This window comes from Aquarana catesbeiana, linkage group LG07, assembly GCF_042186555.1.
Source record: "Aquarana catesbeiana isolate 2022-GZ linkage group LG07, ASM4218655v1, whole genome shotgun sequence".
NCBI classification, from domain to species: Eukaryota; Metazoa; Chordata; class Amphibia; order Anura; family Ranidae; genus Aquarana; species Aquarana catesbeiana.
In genome coordinates this window covers 258,680,216-258,704,190 of record NC_133330.1, presented here as the reverse complement: position 1 = coordinate 258,704,190, position 23,975 = coordinate 258,680,216, and the positions used below count along the sequence as shown (strand labels likewise).

The window sequence follows — 23,975 nt, the reverse complement described above, 5'->3', positions numbered from 1 at the left end:
GCTGTTTTCAGCCTTCCAGCTTCTTGCTGAGGTAGCCATATTAACTTTCACACATGGAAGCAGACCAGGTGACTAAGGATGCTGCATTTACAGCCCCGGACACTTGATGGGTCTGTGCAACTCACAGATTCCACCCTAGTTCTGGCCCAGTATAGCTAGGATTAATAATTCAACTTTAAGGACCCCAGAACGAGAAGAACAAGTGGTCCACAGGGGGCAACTTCTTATGAAACAGGACTTTGGAAAAGGTGATCATTTATGTCTGCCAGACACTCTTTTCCCTCCAGCTTGACACATGGACTGTGTCATCAGTCACAAGCAGTTATGGCTGCCTTAGTAAATGAGCGTGGGATAGAGCCAGGGTTCTCCACAGTTGTTTTTATAACATACCACTTCTTGTTTTACCTGTTACCAAAGGTGTTACCAAAAGCTGAAAATCCCTTCCAGAGATTACAAAAAAATATATCCAGATGCCCAAGTTAGGATCTTACGAGTATGCATTTTGTCTGTATGGACATGTTTTTTGGATGTCCAGTGGCAAATGCTACTGCAAAGGTCACAGTAAAAAGTGTTATCAGAAGTAGTTTGTAAATATAGAGTGCAGAAAGTACAGAGAGTAACAAAAGAAATCATTTTTTATAGGAGAGTCCTTACTAGAAGTTTTGAGGTTTTGTTTTTACACCCCCTACTGTCTACAATGTATGGGACAAAGTAGAGTAAGAAACTAGAAAACTTTTGCCTGAACGTTTTCTTATATTTTATCAAGCCCCTAAGGGGGATGTTGGACTCTCTCCCTATGGGATTTTGTTTGGGAGTGTGTTACTCACTTGCTTATATTTTGTCTCAGTAGCTGAAGTCCTCCATTCGGATCTCACAGAGAATGTTGCTGATCTTTTAAGGTTTTTTGACAAACTCATTTATGTGTTTTCTCCCCAATTCCAGATCCTAAAAGTTTGGAAGGATCTAAAACTAAAGCCAGGTGACTTGTGGATTGTTAAGAGACATTTATATATAAGGAAAAGTTTGGAGACTCAATACAGCATCTATTTCATGTACAGTTTTTGCAAAACTTGAAGGAAAAGTCACCTGGATCCACACCAGACACTGCAAAAATGACTAAATTAAAGAAATCTCTGTGTTTGATTTGTTTCCCTCTTGTGATCACAGTCTAGGGTACTTTTTGATTCAATTACTTTAATTGTAAGGGATATATATATTTGAAAAGTAGTTTAGCCATGTTGAATCCATACTTTGTCTTTTGTACGTTTTCCATTTTATGTAGAATTGTCTGTGTTTACATATGCTGATAAGTCAGCATGCTCACAATTAAGCTAGAAGGCCATTCTGGCCACAGGAGTGTACAGACAGTACTCTGTAAATATGTCTTATCAATCATTTGTTTTTCACAATGAAAAGTCATTTTGTAATGAAAAAGTTGCTCAACTATTATTTTCTCCACAATGGAGTTTTTTGCCTCTTTGGCCAGGACTACCTCCACCTAAGTGTGTGGAGGTTCCAGGTTAAAGGTGATAGCACGTATGGTTAGTGATCAAAATATTGATCAAAAGAGGGGAGACTGTAATGGAAATTTGTAAGTTCTGTATATAATTGTATTGTATTTTGTATGTATTGCACACTGCCCTCACTGTGCACACAGCACTAATAACGTTTTCAGTACATGTTTACATTCTTTTGAGTCCTGATTAGAATAAGTCTGCCTATGTAACGCCCCTTGTTACCATAAACGTACAATTGTAATATTAATGTGATACCTACGTAATCATGTGCATAAAAACCTTCAATTGCGTCATAATAAAGCAGAACAGTAATTTGGAAAGATGCTGAGCGTATCTTTTGTGTCTGTTCCCTACTGCAGTAGTTATTATTAATTTGGAACCACTAATCAATATGAGGATAGGAGTTGCCTATCATCAATTTAACCGAGTCATGACCCCAGCATTGTTCATTCTTGTCCTAATCATTTGTGGCCACTACTGTCTATTGATATGTAAAACACTTTGTAAAATTAGAAATTACTGATCAATAATAACATCTAGTTAACATCATTAATTATTTGAATAGAAATATGTAGAACAATGCTATACCTGGCTCAAGCTGGGCTCCTCCACTTCTTCCTGGCTGGAATGCCCAGGTTGGACGTTGGAAGCCTCAGCTGAGGTGCAAGGAAGCCTTGAATGAAGACTGGAGAGTGCTGGCCTGGGTTCAGTCTGGCCTGCCAGAAAATGCAGTCTGTCATAGTACCACAGCCTGGGTACATAAATGTCACCTGCTGCAGCTCCTGATCTCTGTGAATCCTGGACCTTCTTGCGCTCCCTATTATAAGTGCTCCTCATGCCACCAATTAGGGCCTTCAAATAGGGGATGTCTGCAGTGGGGATCACCGGCTTCACAAATTCCAATTGATCCAGCGCTGCCGCCCTCTTTGTTTTATTGTTATAAAAGGGGTGGTTTACCTGCCACAGACAGGGCAGCTCCCTGTACATATCAATGAATATGGGGATAAAGTCCTCATCATTGAATAGATCCATTTTCTCTGCAAGACACAACACAAGACAAACCCTAATGTCAGGCTAAACTCTCCTAATCTTGTCGCAATATAGGCCTCAATCTATAAGCAGTATAGGCCACTGATGCACCAAGTTAAAATTGTACCTTCGTTCCAACGATCGGCGCTTCTGATACTCCTTCCTCGCTCACAGATCGTACGTACGACGCACGCGTGTTACGCTTTATATACACTGCGCATGTGTAAAACTCTGCCTGCCCCTGACCTTTTATCTAGTATATTCCCCGCCCCTTCTCTTTTTGGCGCAGTGGGAGAGCACATTGCCTAGAAAGAACAAGTGCATGCAGAGGAGAGCAGCAACGACGAAAGCCCGGAGCCACGAACTTCCCGATCCCGGAATAGATTTAAGGCCTCAAATATGTCCTTTGTCGAGATGGTGGACATCTTGAAGAGGGACGACTATGATGGGAAGCATGGACCTTACCCAAACCCAAATGTGAGAAAGGCCAAGATCATGCCTAAAGTTGTGAAAAGTCTACAGAAAAATTTTGGGGTACGGCGATCCAAGGATCAACTGAGGAAACGATGGTCAGACCTGAAATTGAGGGAGCAGGATCAGTACAGAAAGGTCAGGAAACTGCTTCTAAAAAGTAAGTATTTGTCCTGTGTTTCTATTATTCTTATTACGTTTGTGCTGCTCCATGTGTTTTTCTTTACTGTTGTACAGTTTAAAATGGCAACTTTCAGGTTCGTGGGCGCAGTAATTGTTCGTAGTAAACATCGATCGCCCACTAATACGATGTTTTTGGCAGATCCAGGTTAACTACATTTGTTCAGGCCTATTTGTATTAAAAGAAGTTTAGTACATTGTTGTCTAGATGGGTTTGTAACTAGAATGAAAATGTAAACTTAATTCAGTGTAAGGAAAGGACACTAAGCAGCTGTTTACACATCTGGACGCAGGAGCACTAGTGTGGGACACCAGAAAAAACCTTTTAGGGTGTCCCACACAGGTGCTCCAGTGGATACTAGGGGTATCTCCATGAGTGAAGATTGTACAAAAAAGGTAAGTATTCCAGCTTTAGAAAGGGAAAAAAATGTCTTTAGCTTGGAACTCTGCCCAAAAAGACAATTGTACGACACTTCCAAGCAATGTTCGAGATTCCTATTTCTGCCCTCAAATATCTGTGTGCTAAGTATACCTTTTTTTTATTCACATAGGGGAGAAAAGACTCAGGACATCAGATGTCACCAGGAACACCCAACCTCATAAAGAAGGGGAAATACCAACCCCACAACCAGAGGATGTGGAGGAAGGAGGGGTTTATGAAGTGGGTGAAATAGTGACCACAACAGGTGAGTGTCTGAGACCACAGCTTCAGGTAATAGATGTATGCCTGCATATTTATAATACATGGTGTGTTTTTTTTTTATTTTAGGTGATGTGGATATTGTGGAAGAAGAATCTCATTTCACAAGTGCAAGTGCACACGTCCTCATCGGGGAGATCATGGTGTGCAATCGGGATTTACAGAAGATAAAGGAGGACATCAATGATGTGGAAAAAAGACTCAAAAACATCATTGATGTTTTAGGCAGAATCTAAAACACACCTAAATTCTTCCATTTGTTGATATTTTAAAAATGTTTAAATCTTTTTTGAAGTATATTGAAAGCCACATTTTGAAGATGCACACAGTGTGTCAACATGTGCCATCATGGGATATCAATGTACGCGTTTGGTGGGTGCAACCCCTTCTTCGCAACTCAAGTAGGTGAGAGGAAGGGGTTGCACCCCCAAAACACGTCCATTGATCCCCCATGATGGGAGCTAGCACATGTTGACATTAGGCATGGGATCTGGAGGGAAATCACCATTTTGACTCTCAATTTGTGTGCATCTTCAAAATTCGGCTTTCACAGGGGTGACATCACCCCATCTGATGAATGCAATATCAACACAGTTTGGACATACTAATGTCTGATATTGCCTGCAAATTATCAAAGTTGAACTTTGTAAGTTCCTGAGTTGTGTATTGTTTTATGGTTTTAAACATGCCTGATTAACACAAAAAAAGGCTATTTGTACTGTCAAAACCAAAAATGTTATTATAAAAAGATCAAATTTAAATATGGTAGTAGATAAAGTTAAAACGATGGACACACAAACTCTAGTCTCTGGTCAAACTGGCGAAACCAAAAGAGAGGATCATAATTTCAGGATGATATTGGACTATAATGCTCAACATAAAAAATGTGAAAAAATCGTGTTAAGGAATTGGTCTATTTTGAAACAGGATAAAGTACTTGGCCCAGTTTTACCTGCACGTCCTCAATTTATTTAGAAGAAAGCTCCGTCACTTAGGGATCGTCTTGCTCCTAGCATTTTAAATCCCCCCATTCCTTCTGAGAACAGATTGTTCTCTTTTTTTGGGGGGTTTTTATGCTTGCCGACGATGCATTCCTTGTAGACACTCCAAAGTGAATATCAAGAAACATAAAAAAGTTTTTAGCATCTGCCACCAATAAAGAATATGATATTCAACAATTGATTACGTGTCATACCATTGGAGTAGTTTATATGTTGGAGTGCAGATGTGGGTTACAGTACATAGGAAGAACCTTGAGACCCTTACATGTACGCTTGGCAGAACACATTAATAATATTAAAAAAGGCCTTACCACTCACAATGTATCCCGCCATTTTAAGCAGTTTCACCAACAAAGTTCAAAAGGTCTAAAGTTATGGGGATCGAAAGAGTTACTAAGCATTGGGGGGGGGGTGGCAACTTTATTTGTCAGTTGAGTCGCAGGGAATCATATTGGATATATGAGACCAATATATTAACCCCTGGAGGACTTAATGTCGATTTTGATTTAAACTGTTTTATTACAGATCAGTGACTGGATTGTTTTATAGTAATTAACATTTTTTATTGATGGCTGAGAGTGGCGTCATGTTTATTCAGTAATTTTAGGGTATTTTACTCGGGTTCATATTTTACTGTATAGTCCGTGAATATTTTTATGATATATTTTTATATGTTTTAATATTTACTGTTAATGTTGTGCATATCATATCACCTTGTATAAGATTATGGGATTTTTGAGTATATGCCATTTTTAACCATGATTTTCCATTATGTGGGATGTCTAAGTGCCTGTTTGGCCGCAACCTTTTTTGCATTTTCCACGTATGGGGAAACTTCTGGGATCTCATTGGGTTTCCGCCCGGTGTTTGTGCGCAGCATCGTGACGTTGTGTCATGTGTCTCTGTATCATGTGCCTCTGCTTGGTTAATTGTTGAGCCGAGCAACGCCATATCATGTGATGTGGCGCTAAGTCATGTGGCTTGGTGCTGCATCATAGGAGGCGTTACCGTGCTTGATGATAGGATGGGAGGTTACCATGGTGTCCTCAGACTATTTAAATCGGGTGTTCACGTCATTTCCGTATTCCGTCCTGCCTACAGGGACGTAACGCATACGGACAAACATGACGCCACCTGCAGCCATCTCTCACTGTTTACATACATGCTGTTCTACCAGGCACTCGATTTGAAGTGCCATTCTTGTGAGTTTTTTTTTTTCATTCATTTTATCAACATTAAATTGTATATATGCAGAGAGCACTATGTGTTGCTTTTTATTTTCATGACATATGTGGCTTAGGAGTGGATAGTGCTGATTGGTAAACCCAGCCAAAAGGGGACCCTTTAGGAAATGCTTGTGGATTTACCATTTGATACCCCGAGTGGGAAGGCGTGGCAGACCCTCTATAATGAAAGGGTCCACATAGTGAGGTGAGCTGCCATCTTTACCATTGGTGGAGGTTTGATTTTCCCACAAAGTCACCTGCATGCAATATCTGTAGTTCATCACTGAAGACTTCACGGATTGTTTTTCATTTGATCTATGGACTTGTATTTTTTGTTTTTTTATAAGCGCTGCGCTGTCTTTATTATATTATAAAAATATGTTGGTTTGTTAAAAAACCCTTTTCTAACGCACATGTGAATGTGCACAAAGTAAAAAGTTTTATACTCAACAATGTGTGGCTTCTTATTTCAATGCTCAATAGCAGTTTTTGGACTAAGTTGGTGTTTACAGTGACAATGGGGGTTATTTACTAAAGGTAAATTCACTTTGCACTACAAGTGCACTTTCAGTGCAGTTTCAAGTGCACTTTTGCAGTGCACTTGGAGTGCAAAGTGGATTTTCCTTTAGTAAATACTTCCCACAGTGCTTTATAATTTGCAACAATCAGGCCATTTTTGTGACTCCCAAAAATTAATTAATGGTGCTGAAAATTATGAATATTTTTATCAGTAATGCATTACATACATTGACAACAACAAGCAGACCCACAACATAATAGTTCACTGAAGAAGAGATTGTCACCTCATGTATCAAATAAATTACATTTGCACTATTGAAGAAAATGGTCAAAAAGAAAAGACCATTGGATAACCTAGGAGACAGCTAAAAGAAACACAAGCAGTAAATCAAAGGAAATCGTATTTCAGTTTAACTAAAATATTTATTTTTAAAATGTTTCTTAAACATTTTCTGGCATATCAGTCGCCCCCCTACCCGCAAAGTACTCGACATACTTCTGTCTTACTTTGCGGGCGCTTTGGGGGGGCAAGCCAGGACTGCCAGCTTCAAGCGCCGCCAGAGTTTCTTCTTGAAGTCCGGCCTCAGGCCCACAGTTCATTGAATATCTCCTTATATTTATATTCCGCCATGTTGATTGGCGTAAGGAATAGGCGAAACCGGCTGGCCATTATCCTGAAAGCATTCTCCACAACGCTTTAATACCCTGCAATACCCTGCAATACTCTGTAATACCCTGCAATACCCTGCAATACGCTGCAATACCCTACAATACCCCACAATACTCTGCAATACCCTGCAATACCCTGCAATACCCTGCAATACTCTGCAATACCCCGCAATACCCTGCAATACTCTGCAATACCCTGCAATACTCTGCAATACCCTGCAATACCCTGCAATACACTGCAATACTCTGCAATACCCCGCAATACCCCGCAATACCCTGCAATACCCCGCAATACCCAGCCATACTCTGCAATGCCCAGCCATACCCAGCTATACTCTGCCATACCCAGCCATACTCTTCAATACCCAGCCATACTCTGCAATACCCAGCCATACTTCCAATAGTCTGTGATACCAAGCTATACTCTGCCATACCCAGCCATACCCAGTCATACTTGGCGATACTCTGCCATACTCAGCCATACCCAGTCATACTCGGGGATACCCTGCCATACCCAGTCATACTCAGCGATACCCTGCAATACACTGCAATGCTCTGCAATAGCCCGCAATACCCCGCAATACCCTGCAATACCCCGCAATACCCAGCCATACTCTGTCATACTCTGCAATGCCCAGCCATACCCAGCTATACTCTGCCATACCCAGCCATACTCTGCAATACCCAGCCATACTTGCAATAGTCTGTGATACCCAGCTATACTCTGCCATACCCAGCCATACCCAGTCATACTCGGCGATACTCTGCCATACTCAGCCACACCCAGTCATACTCGGCGATACCCTGCCATACCCAGTCATACTCGGCGATACCCTGCCATACCCAGCCATACCCAGTCATACTCGGTGATACCCTGCAATACCCTGCCATACTCAGCTATACCCAGCCATGCTCAGCCATGCTCAGCCATACTCGGCCATGCTCAGCCATGCTCGGCCATACTCTGCCATGCTCAGCCATACTCGGCTGTACTTGGCCTCTGTATGTGGCCAGGTTGTGGAAGTCTCACATATGTGGTATCGCCGTACTCAGGAGGAGTAGGAGAATCTATTTTGGGGTGTCATTTTTGGTATGTACATGCTATGTGTTAGAAATATTGTATAAATGGACAACTTTGTGTTAAAAAAAAATGTGTTTTAACCACTGCCTGCCCACCGGCCGTCATATGACGTCCTTGACTTTGTGCAAGGATGTCTGAATGATGCCTGCAGCTACAAGCATCATTCAAATATCAGCTTTTTCAGCCGGCGATTCCCTACAGCATAAGAATGATCATAGTGGCTGTTCCACTGCTTGATTGTTCTTATGGGAGGAGAGAGGGGACATCCCCCCTCCTGCCGCCCTCTGGTGCTTCTACCGACTCACCGCTACGATCGAAGCCAGGATCGATTTTTTTTTTATTTCAGGCTTCCCAGCCTAAAAGGTGAGATGTGGGGTCTTATTGACCCCATATCTCACTGTAAAGAGGACCTGTCATACCATATGCCTATTACAAGGGATGTTTACATTCCTTGAAATAGGAATAAAAGTGATCAAAAAAATTTTGGGGGGGGAAGTGTCAAACTAAAATAAATAAAGTAAAATGAACAATAAAAAAAAAAAGAATTAAAGCGCCCCTGTCCCCGTGTGCTCGCATGCAGAAGCGAACGCATACGTAAGTCCCGCCCACATATGAAAACGGTGTTCAAACCACACATGTGAGGTATTGCTGCGAATGTTAGAGCGAGAGCAATAATTTTGGCCCTAGACCTCCTCTGTAACTCAAAACATGTAACCAGTAAAAAATGTTAAAGCGTTGTCTTTGGGGATTTTTAAGTAGCGAAGTTTGGCGCCATTCTACGACCGTGTGCAATTTTGAAGGGTGACATGTTAGGTATCTATTTACTCTGCATAACTTCATCTTTCACATTATGCAAAAACATTGGGCTAACTTTACTGTTTTGTTTTTTTTAAAAGCACAAAACTGTTTTTTTTCCAAAAAAACACGTTCAAAAAATTGCTGCACAAATACTGTGCGGGATAAAAAGTTGCAATGACCGCCATTGTATTCTCTAGGGTCTTTGCTAAAAGAACATATATAATGTTTTTGGGTTCTATGTAATTTTCTAGCAAATAAATGATGATTTTTACATGTGGGAGAGAAATGTCAGGATTGGCCTGGGTGCTCCAGAACGCCTGAAGGTGCTCCCTGCATGTTGGGCCTCTGTATGTGGCCACGCTGTGTAAAAGTCTCACACATGTGATATCGCCGTACTCAGGAGTAATAGCAGAATGTGTTTTGGAGTGTAATTTGTGGTATGCATATGCTGTGTGTGAGAAATAACCTGCTAATATGACAATTTTGTAAAAAAAAAAAAAAAATCTTGATTTTGCAAAGAATTGTGGGAAAAAATGACAACTTCAAAAAACTCACAATGCATCTTTCTAAATACCTTGGAATGTCTTCTTTCCAAAAAGGGGTCATTTGGGGGGTATTTGTACTTTTCTGTCATGTTAGGGTCTCAAGAAATTAGACCAGTACTTCAGGTGTGATCAATTTTCAGATATTGGCACCATAGCTTTTGGACTCTATAACTTTCACAAAGACCAAATAATATACACCAATGTGTACTTATTTTTACCAAAGATATGTAGCAGTATAAATTTTGCCCAACATTTATGAAGAAAAATTACTAATTTGCTAAATTTTTTAACAGAAACAAAGAAAAATTCATTTTTTTACCGAATTTTCAGTATTTTTTCTTTTATAGCACAAAAAATAAAAAACCCAATGGTGATTAAATACCACCAAAAGAAATCTCTATTTGTGTGAAAAAAGGACAAAAATTTCATATGAGTACAGTGTTGTATGACTGAGTAATTGTCATTCAAAATGTGAGAGCACCGAAAGCTGAAAATTGGTCTGGTTAGCAAGGGCGTTTAAGTGCCCAGTAGTCAAGTGGTAAAAGCAATACAGATAAAAGAAGTCATTGAAAAAAACAGCATGGGATCCCCCCAGTCCATTACCAGTCCCTTTGGGTCTGGTATGAATATTGAGGAGAACCACAAACCAAAATAAAAAAAAAATTGCATGGGGTCCCACCAAATTCCATACCAGGCCCTTCAGGTGTGGTATGGATATTAAGGGGAACCTCGTGCCAAAATTGAAAAAAAATGTTGTGTGGGTCCCCCCAAAAATCCATACCAGACCCTTATCCGAGCACGCAACCTGGCAGGCCTCAGGAAAAGAGGGGGGATGAGAGAGCGCCCCCCCTCCTGAACTGTACCAGGCCACATGCCCTCAACATGGGGAGGGTGCTTTGGGGTAGCCCCCCAAAGCACTTGTCCCCATGTTGATGGGGACAAGGGCCTCATCCCCACAACCCTTGCCCGGTGGTTGTGGCAGTCTGTGGGCGGGGGGCTTATCGGAATCTGGAAGCCCCCTTTAACAAGGGGACCCCCAGATCCCAGCCTCCCCCCTGTGTGAAATGGTAACGGGGTACAAATGTACACCTACCATTTCACAAAAAAGTGATGTCCCCGTGCATCAGAGGGGGCGGGTTCACCTGGGAACGTCACGGCGTGGCCCCGCCCTCAGTTATAAAAGAACTGTCAAAGCGAAGACGCGTCATACAGCGGGAGCCTCCCATGGAGGCGGGTCAGTCACGTTTTTTTTTTTTTTCAGTCCGTCGGCGGAGCAAGAGAAGAAGAAGAAGACTTTGTGGGACATTTTTATTTTTTTATTTTTTAATAAAAGACTTGACCGAGCCTCTTTCTGAGATTTGGTGTTTACAAGTTAAAAACAGTTTTTTATGCTAGAAAATTACGTAGAACCCCCAAACATTAAATATATTTTTTTTCTAGCACCCTAGAGAATAAAATGATGTTGCAATACTTTTTGTCACACCGTATTTGCGCAGCGGTCTTACAAGTGCACTTTTTTTTGGAATTTTTTGAATTAAAAAATAAGACAACAGTAAAGATAGCCCAATTTTTTTTTCTATTGTGAAAGATGATGTTATGCCGAGTAATCTCCATAGGCAATGTTTAAAAAAAACTACAGGTTGCATGTTTTGAGTTACAGAGGAGGTCTAGGGCTCGCTCTAACGATAGCGGTGATACCTCACATGTGTGGTTTGAACACCATTTTCATATGCGGGTGCTACTCACGTATGCGTTCGCTTCTGCACGCGAGCTCGGCAGGATGGATTTTTTTTCTTATTCATTTTATACCTTTTATTTTTAATTTTTACACTGCTCTTTTAAAAAAAACTAAACATCCCTTGTAATAGAAAAAAAAGCATGACAGGACCTCTTAAATTTGAGATCTGAGGTCAAAAAGACCTCAGATCTCAAATTTACACTAAAATGCAATATAAAAATAATAAAAATTTTATGTCATTTGAAATAAATAAAAATTTCCCTTTAAGAGCTATTTACTCTTGTTTTCCGCCCTGCTTCCGCCCTGCAATGATATGGAGACGGTTGGGGGCCATCTTCCCCTCACTTGTCTCCATGCCAAGCTAGGGAGCAGACACAATTGCTGGCGGCTCCAGTAAGCGGCGGAGGGCACTGGAGAGCGGCGGGAGGGGGGAGCCCTCTCCCACCACCGTTAAAAGTGATCTTGCGGTGAATTCGCTGCAGAGATCACTTTTATCTTGAAGTGGAACGCCCGCTGAAGAAGAGGATACCGGGTTATGGCAGCTAGCTGCTGCCATAACAACGATATTCCTCTTCAAAGTAGCGAAGTAAAACGCCGGCGGTCCGTAAGTGATTAAAAGATATCATAAAATACTTACATAAATGTGAGGGATGTACTCACTTTTGTGAGATACTGTAACTATTTTGTATGAATACATGTCTGGTGAATAAATCTCCTACTTTTAGTCTGTGTTCATATTGATTCATCCTGTATCTTAAAAATGTTATCATTTAAAAATTACTCATTCATAATTAGCGTGCAGAAAAATTATTCTCATAAGCATGACAGACTTATGGGCCTTGAGAAAGGTTGTCTGTGTTCCATCCTCTACCTGGGACCTTGGTCTGACAGCAGGCTCTAGGCTCCCTGGACCTAGAGGAATGGAACCTGCTGGATGAAAAATTTTGATCCCTTTTGCTTTCCCTCGGGGCTTTCACACTGGAGACACAGCAGCGGCACTTTCGGGTCGGTTTGCAGTCGCTATTATTAGCGCAATAGCGCCTGCAAACCGCCCCAGTGTGAAAGGACCCTTCCTGGTGAAGCTTGTAGGAGGAGTTTTCATACTGCACTGAGCTGTCCTATTAGGCTGTAGGGCTCCTGACCCTCTGTCTTGACATGTCTGGACAGTACCAATTGGTCCTGTGCTGATCAGATGCACTCACCCAAGAAGAAAATACCTCTCTCAGGATCTGTGCATAAAAGAACCAGCAGCCTTTTTACACAATGCAGAGGATTAACCCCTTAAGTTCCACAGTGAGTATAAAGCCTCGTACACACGATCGGATTTTCCAATGGGAAATGTGTGATGACAGGTTGTTGGTGGAAAATCCGACCGTTTGTATACTCCATCGCACAATTGTTGTCGGATTTTCCACGGACAAATGTTGGATAGCAGGTTTTAAAATTGTCCGTGGACAAATGTCTGTTGTCGGATTTTCCGAGTGTGTTTACACAAGTCTGACAGACAAAAGTCCAAAGTACAAACACGCATGCTCGGATGCAAAGGCGAGCCAGAAGCGATCCCTCTTGTAAACTAGCGTTCGTAATAGTTTCTCAACTTCTCCATCAAGCAGCACCCACTGGTTGTTACCTACCTAGCCTCCAACATCCTTTCTGAGTGACAGGTGGGGAGGGGGAGTAGTGGCAGCAAACATGCTGCTCTGCTACACAACATACAGATACAGGCAATCTGCCTGTCCCGGTATGTCAACTTACATTTGGTCTTAATTTCCTCCAGTTTCATTATATATGAACTGGATATAATTAATTTTATCAAGATTTTGAATTTTAAAGGGCCATAGCACCAGAGAAGTTCTGTTAGGGATTTATTGAATTTCTCCAATTGTAACCCTCTATTATGTAACTTTTGGAAAAACAAGCCAAAGCTCTTTGGTCACATAGACAATTTATATTTACTTATTAGACACTCATCTTATCAAGACAAACCATTACGCATAAACTTTATTACCAAATGCCAGACTTGATTTCAACACAATTAAATTTTCCTATAAACACATGGTTAACCATTACATTTTTATAGGTTAGAAAATTTAGCAAATTATGCTATGTGTATTAAAATATTCTTCATCAGCTACAGCCAGCATATACCGTAAAAAAAGAACAAACATATCTGTGCTTATTCACCTGTATAAAACTATAAACAGATATAATTTAAAGAAATATTAACCATAATTATAAGGACTGTTTACAGTACTGACCACATCCACAACTCTAAAAACTTTGAAAAGAACTTGGCTTTGGGTCCAGAGGGTTGCAACATTCACTATTTTCTTGATACCATCGAATTGAATCCTGTGAAACATCAATTTATAATATTTTTAATTAAAGATGTTCTTATTTTGTCATCTTGCACAATTTTATTTTTGATGGTTTATTGTGTATGAGCATAGTTATACCGATGTTCACTTAATCCAGGAGCAAATTCTAGTCCACAAGGTATCCCTGAAATCATGTAACCATGTAAAATTCCCGCTTTGTGCGCTCTGTGAAAAAGCCTTTGTGCCAAACCACAAGGCTGTCACTACAGCACAGGTCATTAACATTCTGTTAAATCTTGTCCAGGATCGTGGCTCTTTATTCAAAATGCGGGTTCTAGTTGGTTGAAATGTTCTTTTCCACTGGTCAAGGATGGCATTTCTTGCTCCAGACCACTTCCCAGGCCCAGTGAGCCTCATCTGGTAAGGTGTGCATGGTCCAAAGAATACTTGCCATGCCAATTTGGGGTCTGTGAGAAAAAGATATAGCATATTGGGGTGGACCCCAATCTCCTTAGAGATTGCATCAATATAATCAATATAGTGTATCTGCAGAATTTGTGTTCTTCCTGCACCAAACCTACAAAAACAATACATATTGTTACTGCTAAAGAAAACCTAAAGTGCTCAATAAATTATTTACTTCACTTTTGAGTTAAGGGTCAGTTTAAAAAGCAGTGACTGTGGCTTCCACCAAATAGTCACTGAAGGTGAATCCATGTGATTTAAAACACATGTACCAGGAGGATTCAACTGCAGTGAATGGTTTGTAAATATACTCCTAGGTTTGTTTTGTTATTGGTTTTCTTTGGAGCTGTTCTATTTCTTCTTTAGTTCTATTTAATGTCCTGCTTTTAGACCTGCAATTTTTAGAACCTCTTTTAAAATGTTCTACTTTTGTGAGCAACTGGTAACTTTTGTGTGTGTAGCACCCTCTAGTGAATGCTACTAGAATTGAAAGTAGGTAAAATATAGTCTGGCCCAGGGATAAACCTGAGTCAATGAATCTGGTTCAGGGTTATTAGAAGCCAGGGTTGGATGACTCATCCTGGAAGCTCTCTGGTGCCTCCCCCATTTCTAGAATGTCGGAGAATGTTCTAGAAGATAGTGGACGGAAGCTAGGAGGTGTTGCCTTGAATATTTAGGTCCCCTAGCCAATCCCAGGGTTGGGGACCTGGCAGAGAACTAAGGAGCCCTTAAATAGACATGAGCCATGCCAGCAGGAGAGTTGGGTGGAAGATGGAGAAGCAGTGCTGGCCTGGAAGGGTCCCACCACAGGAGGCATTTGGAGAGACCATAACCAGAGTGCCAGCAGAGAGAGCAAGGGGAGACAGTGAGTAGATCAGCATGGTGCAGGGACAGACAAGGGGAGAGACTGCCAGTTGTAACAGTGCTCTCTTGAAGACAGTGGTGTGCCAAGTCTTCATCCAACCTTGCCCTGGGAAGTCTCCATATGTGTGTTACTCAGGAGGAGTGGAAAGCAGCCAGGTGGGCTAGCATTTCTGCAAGCAGTAGAACTGGGATCAGTGTCTACGAAGAGGCAGAAGATTATGTGAGATGCTGTTCACTCCACATTTGCTTCTTTACCAAGGGACTGCAATTTCTTAACCTGTAATAGGCTGTTGCTGAACTAGAGACTGTTAGTTCCCCAGGAGTGAACCAGCAGGAGAGGTGCAAGGGAGCCGAGCCAAGTTTGTGCAGGTGGAAGGAAGAAGAGGAATCTGTAAATAGGGAGCAAGTTGTCCCTGGTTTTGTTTGTTGAACATTTTCAAGTGGGGCATCCCATAATCCTTTTGGATGCCTAAAACTTTGGTGGAAGAGGAGACAAGGCAGAGGAAGCCTGAGCCGAGTGGACACAGGAGTCGCAGCCGCAGCCGCCGCTTCCTGCCGAGGAGGAGAGGTGTCGCTTCCCGCAGAGGAGAGTCGCCGAGGAGAGCTGCACTTCCCGCTGAGGAGGAGAGCCGCCGAGGAGGAGAGCCCTGTCACCCAGGAAAGGAGCAGAGCCCCGCCACACGAGCGGTAAGTGCCGCCGGACCGGCCGCGGGGGGGTTAGTGAAGTGACAGCAGAGCCAGGGGATGCTCCTGGCTGCATTTGATGGGCACAAGTGGCTACATATGATGGGTACAAGTGGCTGCATTTGATTGGCACAAGTGGCTGCATATGATGGGCACAAGTGGCTGCATATGATGGGCACAAGTGGCTGCATATGATGAGGCGCAAGTGGCTGCATATGAGGGGCACAGTGGCTGCATATAATGGGGCACAGTGGCTGCATATGATGGGGCACAGTGGCTGTATATGATGGGCACAAGTGGCTGCATATAATGGGACACAGTGGCTGCATATGATGGGGCACAGTGGCTGCATATGATGGGCACAAGTGGCTGCATTTGATGGGCACAAGTGGCTGCATATGATGGGAACAAGTGGCTGCATATGATGGGAAAAGTGACTGCATATGATGGGGCACAGTTACTGCATATGATGGGGCACAGTGGCTGCATTTGATGGGCACAATGGCTGCATTTGATGGGCACAGTGAGACTGCAATTGATGGAGGGGGTTCAGTATTTTTCAGTTTGTTTTCGCCCCCTCCCCCCCAAAAAAAAAAAAAAAAAAATTTGAGCACCAGCCACCACTGGTTTTAACCATTACTTAGTGAAAGGCAAAAAGGGGTTTTGGCTGGAATTTTAAGGTAAGACTAATCTTAAATGAATCTCTTACCATTTAGTCTTTTTGTCCTTCCATTTAGAATCACAATTTTCCATCATTCTCGCAGTTGGTAGAAGAACAGCCCCTGTTTTAAAAAAAAAATGATTTTTGTAAAAATGACTTGAGTGGAAAGATGTCATAAAGACAGCAAGAAGCTGAAGAAAACTGTGTACAACTTCAGTTCAGTACAATATATATTCTTAATATGTGCAATCATTAAACAGCAGTGAACATGAAACTAGGACAGCATACTTTGAACAATGACCTTCTATCATAAGCCAATTTTTTTTTCCAACAACAACTTAGCGATAAAACAAACTGCAAAATCCCATAGCAAAATCTAGTGATGTCTGCTAGAACTACAAGTGGTGGGTGGTAACAAGGGAAAGAGCAAAGGCTGGTTACTAGAAAATGCTGCCCTGAGGCACAGTGTAGCACAGGCTTAACCACTTCAGGCCTTACACTTCATACCCTCTATGGACAACAGCTTTAACATTTCCACTATAAGCCTGTATCCATATACAAAACTTTTTTTGATTTATATGGAATGTGGACATTTTAGAACCACTGTCAGGTTTCACGTCTATCTAGGACCAGTGGCAGCCAGTCCACAAGGGGCACAAGGGTTTCACACCTCCACCCCCATTCCGCACCATCTGTGTGGCCGTGCACTCTACGGGGCGCAGGACCAACAGGTCTCTACCAGGCCTATCACCCCCTCACAAGCACGTGACCACATCCCTAGGCTCCAATTGGCCAGTTTCAGATTGTCTTCAGGGCGCAGAGCACTGTGTTATGCACCCGCCCACCCTGCGATACCAGCAAATCGGCATGGCTTCTGGCTTCCTGGCCAGTCAGGACAGGAAGACCCAGAACCCGGAAGTAAGACTGGGCCAAGACAGAAGCCGCGGTGCCAGTCACCAGGGGAGCCATGACAGCTGGAGGTGATGACAACTTTTTTTTAAGGCTACTAAACCCAGGACCCTGCATTCACTATATCTGGTCTCCCACAGTACACAGAACATGGAAATGCAATTATTTTAGTAAATATAAATGGTTAAAAACCTTTTCTCATCAGCAGTATATTGCAGTTTTGTGACTTGTATCAGTGTCTGGCTGAGCACTGGTTAAAGCTTGTAGGAGGAGTTTTCATTCTCCTCTGACTGTCCTATGAGGCTGCATGACCTCTGACCCTCTGTCTGGACAGTGCTGATTGGCCCTGTGCCAATAATATGCACCCTCACGAAAAACTCTCTAGCAATACACATAAAACTGAGCAGAGTGCCCCCAAGGCTCTGTACTATCAGGAGATGGATTGGGGACTGTGGAAGAAGGGGAGGATCGGAGAAGACAGGATCCAACAGCCTTTTTACACAATGTGCAGGATAAACCCTTTAGGTTCCACAGTGAGTATAACAAGCATACTTTACTGCATATACAGGCCGATTTTACTGTTGAGGTGTTAGTAACACTTTAACCAGCTCCCGACCGACTCGCGTACATATACTGCGGCACAATGGCACCACTGCGCAAAACCCCCTACGGGGTTCTTTTAAGAGCCGCCAAAGGGCACGTGTGCGCCGCCAGAGGGGCACACATGCCCACTGCACGGCGGGGACCAGATTTGTGTGGCTGGTGGTCGCAATCGCCGCTGGCCACGCACGATCGCGTGCACGAGTGCCAGCAAGGGGATTTGTGTGTGTTAACTCACAAATCCCTGTGCTGTCAGAGGAGAGGAGACATGTCATTTGTTCCTAGTAAGTAGGAACAGCGAAATGTCTCCTCTCCTACTCAGTGCTATACCCATACAGTTGGAACACACTGAGAGAACACACATTTAACCCCTTGATCGCCCCATAGTGTTAACCCCTTCCCTACCAGTGTCATTTACACAGTAATCAGTGCAATTTTAGAGCACTGATCACTGTATAAATGTCAATGGTCCCAAAAATATGTCAAAAGTGTCCGATCTGTCTGCCACACTGTTGCAATACTCCATTACTAATTAAAAAAAAAAATAATAAAAATGCCATAAAAATTCCATAAATCTTTCCCATAGTTTGTAGCCGCTATAACTTTTGCGCAAACCAATCAATATACGCTTATTGTGATTTTTTTTTTGACCAAAAATATGTAGAAGAATATATATTGGCCTAAACTGTTTGAGAAATTTGTTTTTTAAAAACATTTTTGGGGATATTTATTATAGCAAAAAGTAAAAAATATTTTTTTTTTAAATTGTCACTCTTGTTTTGTGTATAGTGCAAAAAATAAAAACCGCAGAGGTGATCAAATAGCACCAAAAGAAAGCTCTATTTGTGGGAAAAAATGACAAAAATTTTGTTTGGGTACAACATTGAATGACCGCGTAGTTACCAGTTAAAGCAACGCAGTCCCAAATTGTAATAAGTGCTCTGGTCAGGAAGGGGGTAAAACCTTCCGGGGCTGAAGTGGTTAAAGAGTATTATTGTAAATAAAACACATATTTCTATTCTATAATTTTACATTAAAAATGACACTGAATTTATGTTTCTAGAAAAAAGCAATGCAAATTTATTTGTAAATTTTTCTAAATTCTATGTAATTTAACAGGGTGAGTGCAAGGTCTTAAAGAAGAATTTACTTTTCTTCGTCAGGATGTATAGAAAGTAAGGAAAAGAACGTCAACTTTGGAAGGTCGTGTTAAAGAATTAGAGGATACCTCACAGCCTCCCAGGGAATAATGCTCGTAAGCTGGAAGATCTTGAAAACTGCCTTCAACGTAATAATATTAGGCTGGTGGGTTTCCCAGAGCATTCTGAGGGAGCAAACCCTACAGAATTTGCAGAAACATGGCTATGGGAGTCGATTGGTAAAGAACATCTTTCCATGTTCTTTTCAGATGAAAGAGTACATCAAGTACCTAGTAGGCTACCAGCAGGAACCCCCCCATGACCATTCTTAATACGACTACTTAATCAATGAGATAGAGACTTTATTCTTAGAAGAGTTTGATTATTGAAGGAAGTTCTCTTTAATGGAACTAAAGTTATGTTCTTCCCGGACTTGTCTCCTGATGTACAAAAACAGTATGTTAAATTGAAGTGAAGTGAGAGGTGGAGAAAAAGAATAGAGAAGATCCTTTATGCACCCTGGCTAATTTTTATTTATTTTTTTCTCTTTCTTTCCCTCTTTCTTTACTGATGAAAGGTGGTTAGTTAAATTTTTTCTTTTTTTTTTATAGAGTCGGGGGAGAAAGTCCAGTAAATATTTATTGAATGGACTCTCTATATTTTGTTCCTGTGGGAAATTTGTTGTTAAATTTTGTTTTTTGTTTTTGTAGGAATACACATAGGTATATGTTAATTTTTTGGAGATTTTTTTTAATACCTTTCGAGCTCTGCTTCTAACTATTGGAAAAAATTCACTATGTGTATATGGTGATGTTTTTATATATAAGATCCTCCAGAAGGTGTCCATTGAGGGAGATTGTAATTTTTTAAGGATCTATGTGAGATTTGTACAAGTTTGGGATTTTTCTAATTTTTTTCACTATTATTTTTTTCTTTGTTTTTTTAATCTTTTTTTTTTCTTCTTTTTCTTTCTCTTTTGAGAGTAACGTTGATTTATTTTTTATATATAGATTTTTTGGAAGCGCACACCAAAAATGAATATAGAAATTCTCTCCTCTCAAAGAAGGGACTTTATACCATTGTTAGAAAGGATTAGAGCTATGGTTCTAAAGTTTGATATTAAAATAATATGTTAAATCAAATACAAGTTCTCGTATCTTGGAATATTTAGGGGGGCTTAGCGACCCAGTAAAGAGACAAGCAATGTTTACTACATTAAAAAAGTTTTCCCCATCTATTATCTACTTGCAGGAGACTCATTTAAATATACATAAATTAAATTATTTGAAGCGTACACAATATAGTAGGCAATACCATTCTATTTATACTACATATTCTAGAGGTATATCTATATTGATAGCAAATGATGTTGATTTCTCCTGCAGACAGGTACAAATAGACACTAAATTAATACTTCATTGGAATGTGGTCATCTTCCACCTTCTATGAATGAAGCAATTATTATAGTTTTGTTAAAACCATATAAAACTCCTAATAACCCTGAATCATATCACCCAATATCACTACTTACGTCAAATGTGAAGCTATTGGCAAAAGTGTTAGCCATTAGATTGGCGAAAGTAATATCTAAGATAGTGCATACAGATCAATCTGATTATATTCCAATTAGATGTATTGCAGTGAATATAAGGCGCCAATTTCTTAATTTGCAGGTCCTGTCTGAAAATCTGGGTAATAGAGCTATATTTTTCGCTTGATGCAGCAAAAGCTTTTGATAGCATAGAATGGGATTATTTATGGCATTGTTTAGAAAAATTTGGATTTGGTTCCCAGTTTATAAAATGGATACAACTTCTTTATGCTGCACCAGTGGCATCTTTTTCACTGCAACGAGGATTAAGACAAGGATGTCCATTATCACCTTTGCTTTTTGCAATGGCCCTGGAACCATTGGCTGCTTCTATCTGCCAATCAACAAATATTATTGGATTTTGTAGACCTTTGGGAGAGAATAAGATTGCCCTATATGCTGATTAGGGATGAGCTTCGAGTTCGAGCCGAACTCATGTTCGACTCGAACATCGGCTGTTCGCCAGTTCGCCGAACAGCGAACAATTTGGGGTGTTCGCGGCAAATTCAAAAGTTACGTAACCCGGTGACCCTGCCCCCTCTAACGTCATGGGGAAACCCATAGGAAAGTCCCCGTTAAGTCCCCATGCGTCAGAGGGGGCCCTGCCCTCCGTTATTTAAGAAGTGTCAGAAGACGAGAAGTGTTACACAGCGGGAGCCTCCCATGGATGTGGAGCAGCCCGAGAACGAAGCGGGGAAGAAGATGCCGAGGAGGGAGATGCCAGACGAGAACACCAGAGCAAGAAGCAGAGGATCGGAGGAAGAACCAGAGGAAGAAGAAGATGGAGGAAGAAACCGAAGGAAGATAGAAGAAAGAAGACCCGAAGAAGATGGAAAGAAGAAGACTTTAAATAAAGGAATTGTCAAAAACTGTCTCTTGTAATTTTTAACATTTTTGACACTTTTTTTGTGAAATGATTTCACACAGGGGGGCGGGATCTGGGGGTCCCCTTGTTAAAGGGAGCTTCCAGATTCTGATAAGCCCCCCGCCCACAGACCCCCACAACCACCGGCCAAGGGTTGTGGGGATGAGGCCCTTGTCCTCATCAACATGGGGACAAGGTGATTTGGGGGGCCGCTACCCCAAAGCACTCTCCCAATGTTGAGGCCATGTGGCCTGGTACGGTTCAGGAGGGGGGGTGCTCTCTCATCCCCCTCTTTTCCTGTGGCCTGCCAGGTTGCGTGCTCGGATAAGGGTCTGGTATGGATTTTTGGGGGGACCCACCCAATTTTTTTTAAATTTTGGCGCAGGGTTCCCCTTAAAATCCATACCAGACCTGAAGGGTCTGGTATGGATTTTGAGGGGGACCCCCACACCATTTTTTAAAAAATTTTGGCAAAGGGTTCCCCTTAATATCCATACCAGACCTGAAGGGCCTGGTATGGAATTTAGGGGGACCCCCACGTCATTTTTTTTTTAAATTTTGGTTCCGGGTTCCCCTGTGGGGAAATCCAATGCTGTTTTTATCAATGAATTTTTATGTGTATTCATTAATAGCTGCGAGTAGTTTTAAATGACTTTATTCCTTTGAAATGTCATTTTGCTGTCAGACTGTTCTAAACATGGGAAACATGCGCCCCTTTACAGACATACTATAGACACCCCCCAGGTACGAAATTTAAAGGAATATTACACTTTTATTGTTTCACTTTAAGCATTATTAAAATCACTGCTCCCGAAAAAACGTCAGTTTTTAAATCTTTTTTTTGTATTGCTACATGTCCCCTGGGGCAGGACCCAGGTCCCCAAACACTTTTTATGACAATAACTTGCATATAAGCTTTTAAAATTAGCACTTTTGATTATTCATGTTCGAGTCCCATAGACTTTAACGGTGTTCGCGTGTTCAAACAAATTTTTTGCCTGTTCTCATGTTCTGGTGCGAACCGAACAGGGGGGTGTTCAGCTCATCCCTAATGCTGATGATACAATTTTATTTTTGGGAGATACAACATCTTCTCTAAAGGCAGCAATGTCTTTAATTAAAATATATGGCTCTTTCTCAGGTTTTACAATTATTGGGATAAGTCAGCTATTTTACCTGTAGACCCCCTGGTGACCAATCTGCCAAACTCTGCTTCTCAAATAGCTATAGTTTCTACATTTAAATATCTAGGTGCATAAGTTACATCATAAGTAAATACATATGTGAGGAGGAATTTTTCCCCATTATTTAGGCGGTTTAAGCAAGTGGGGGAGAATCTGGAGCAAATTGCCTCTAACGATATTAGGTAGAGCTTATCTGATTTAAGATGATATGGATGCCACAATTACTATATTTGTTACATAACTGTCCTGTATGGGTTCCTCAGAATTTTTTTAAGCAAATAGATACCTTGTTCAGAGAACTTATATGGAGATATAAACACCCCCGGATTAGATTGAAAATCTTTCAGTTACCCAAAGATGAAGGAGGTTTGGCTGTCCAGAACGCTAGATTGTATTTTCTGGCATCCCAACTTCAGCAATTGAATGCATGGAATGTTATAGATTATGAGGACCCCATACAGCAAATTATATTCTCTCAGCTGCCGATAGATCCACCGGGGCAGTTAATAGTGGCTCATCACTTCTATTGTAAACGTAGTTATCCTACCTTTAATTTAATACATAAGATTTGGACTACTCAATATATGCCCATATGAAATAATCTGCAATTAACTGAGGTTGCGAGGCTTGAAATTTTTTTTTTAACCACTTGACGACCGCCTCACGCCGATGTACGTCGGCAAAGTGGCACGGACAGGCAAAATCACGTACAGGGTACGTGATTTGCCTTCCGCGGGTGGGGGGTCCGATCGGACCCCCCCCGGTGCCCGAGGCGGTCGTCTTTTGTCCAGCGGCGATCAGTGATGAGGGGGAGACCATCCGTTCGTGGCCCCCCCCTCGCGATCGCCGCCGGCCAATGAGAATCTTCCTTTGCTGCTGTATGCTAAACAGCAGCAAAGGAAATGATGTCATCTCTCCTCGGCTCGGTAATTTCCGTTCCGGCCCGAGGAGAGAAGACATCAATGTGAGTGCACAACACACACACACACAGTAGAACATGCCAGGCACACAAAACACCCCGATCCCCCCCCCGATCGCCCCCCGATCCCCCCCCCAATCACCCCCCCCCCGTCACAAACTGACACCAGCAGTTTTTTTTTTTTTTTTTTTTTTTCTGATTACTGCATAGTGTCAGTTTGTGACAGTTACAGTGTTGGGACAGTTACTGTTACCCCCCTGTAGGTCTAGGGTACCCCCCTAACCCCCCCTAATAAAGTTTTA

The 23,975-nt window shown here is 41.7% G+C and overlaps 1 protein-coding gene across 2 annotated transcripts in view; it reads right to left on the bottom strand.

The window, feature by feature from the left end:
* Window positions 1–11,885: 11,885 nt before the first annotated feature.
* Window positions 11,886–23,975, bottom strand: part of LOC141103546 (dimethylaniline monooxygenase [N-oxide-forming] 2-like) — a 48,536-nt gene continuing 36,446 nt past the window's right edge. For both annotated transcript variants that reach the window (XM_073593242.1, XM_073593243.1), the window contains exons 8-9: window positions 16,515–16,587; window positions 11,886–14,369 (exon numbers count right to left, since the gene is read on the bottom strand). In XM_073593242.1, coding sequence (XP_073449343.1) covers window positions 13,937–14,369; window positions 16,515–16,587 — 506 coding nt within the window. In that variant the 3' untranslated portion in view covers window positions 11,886–13,936. The remainder of the gene's footprint in view (window positions 14,370–16,514; window positions 16,588–23,975) is intronic.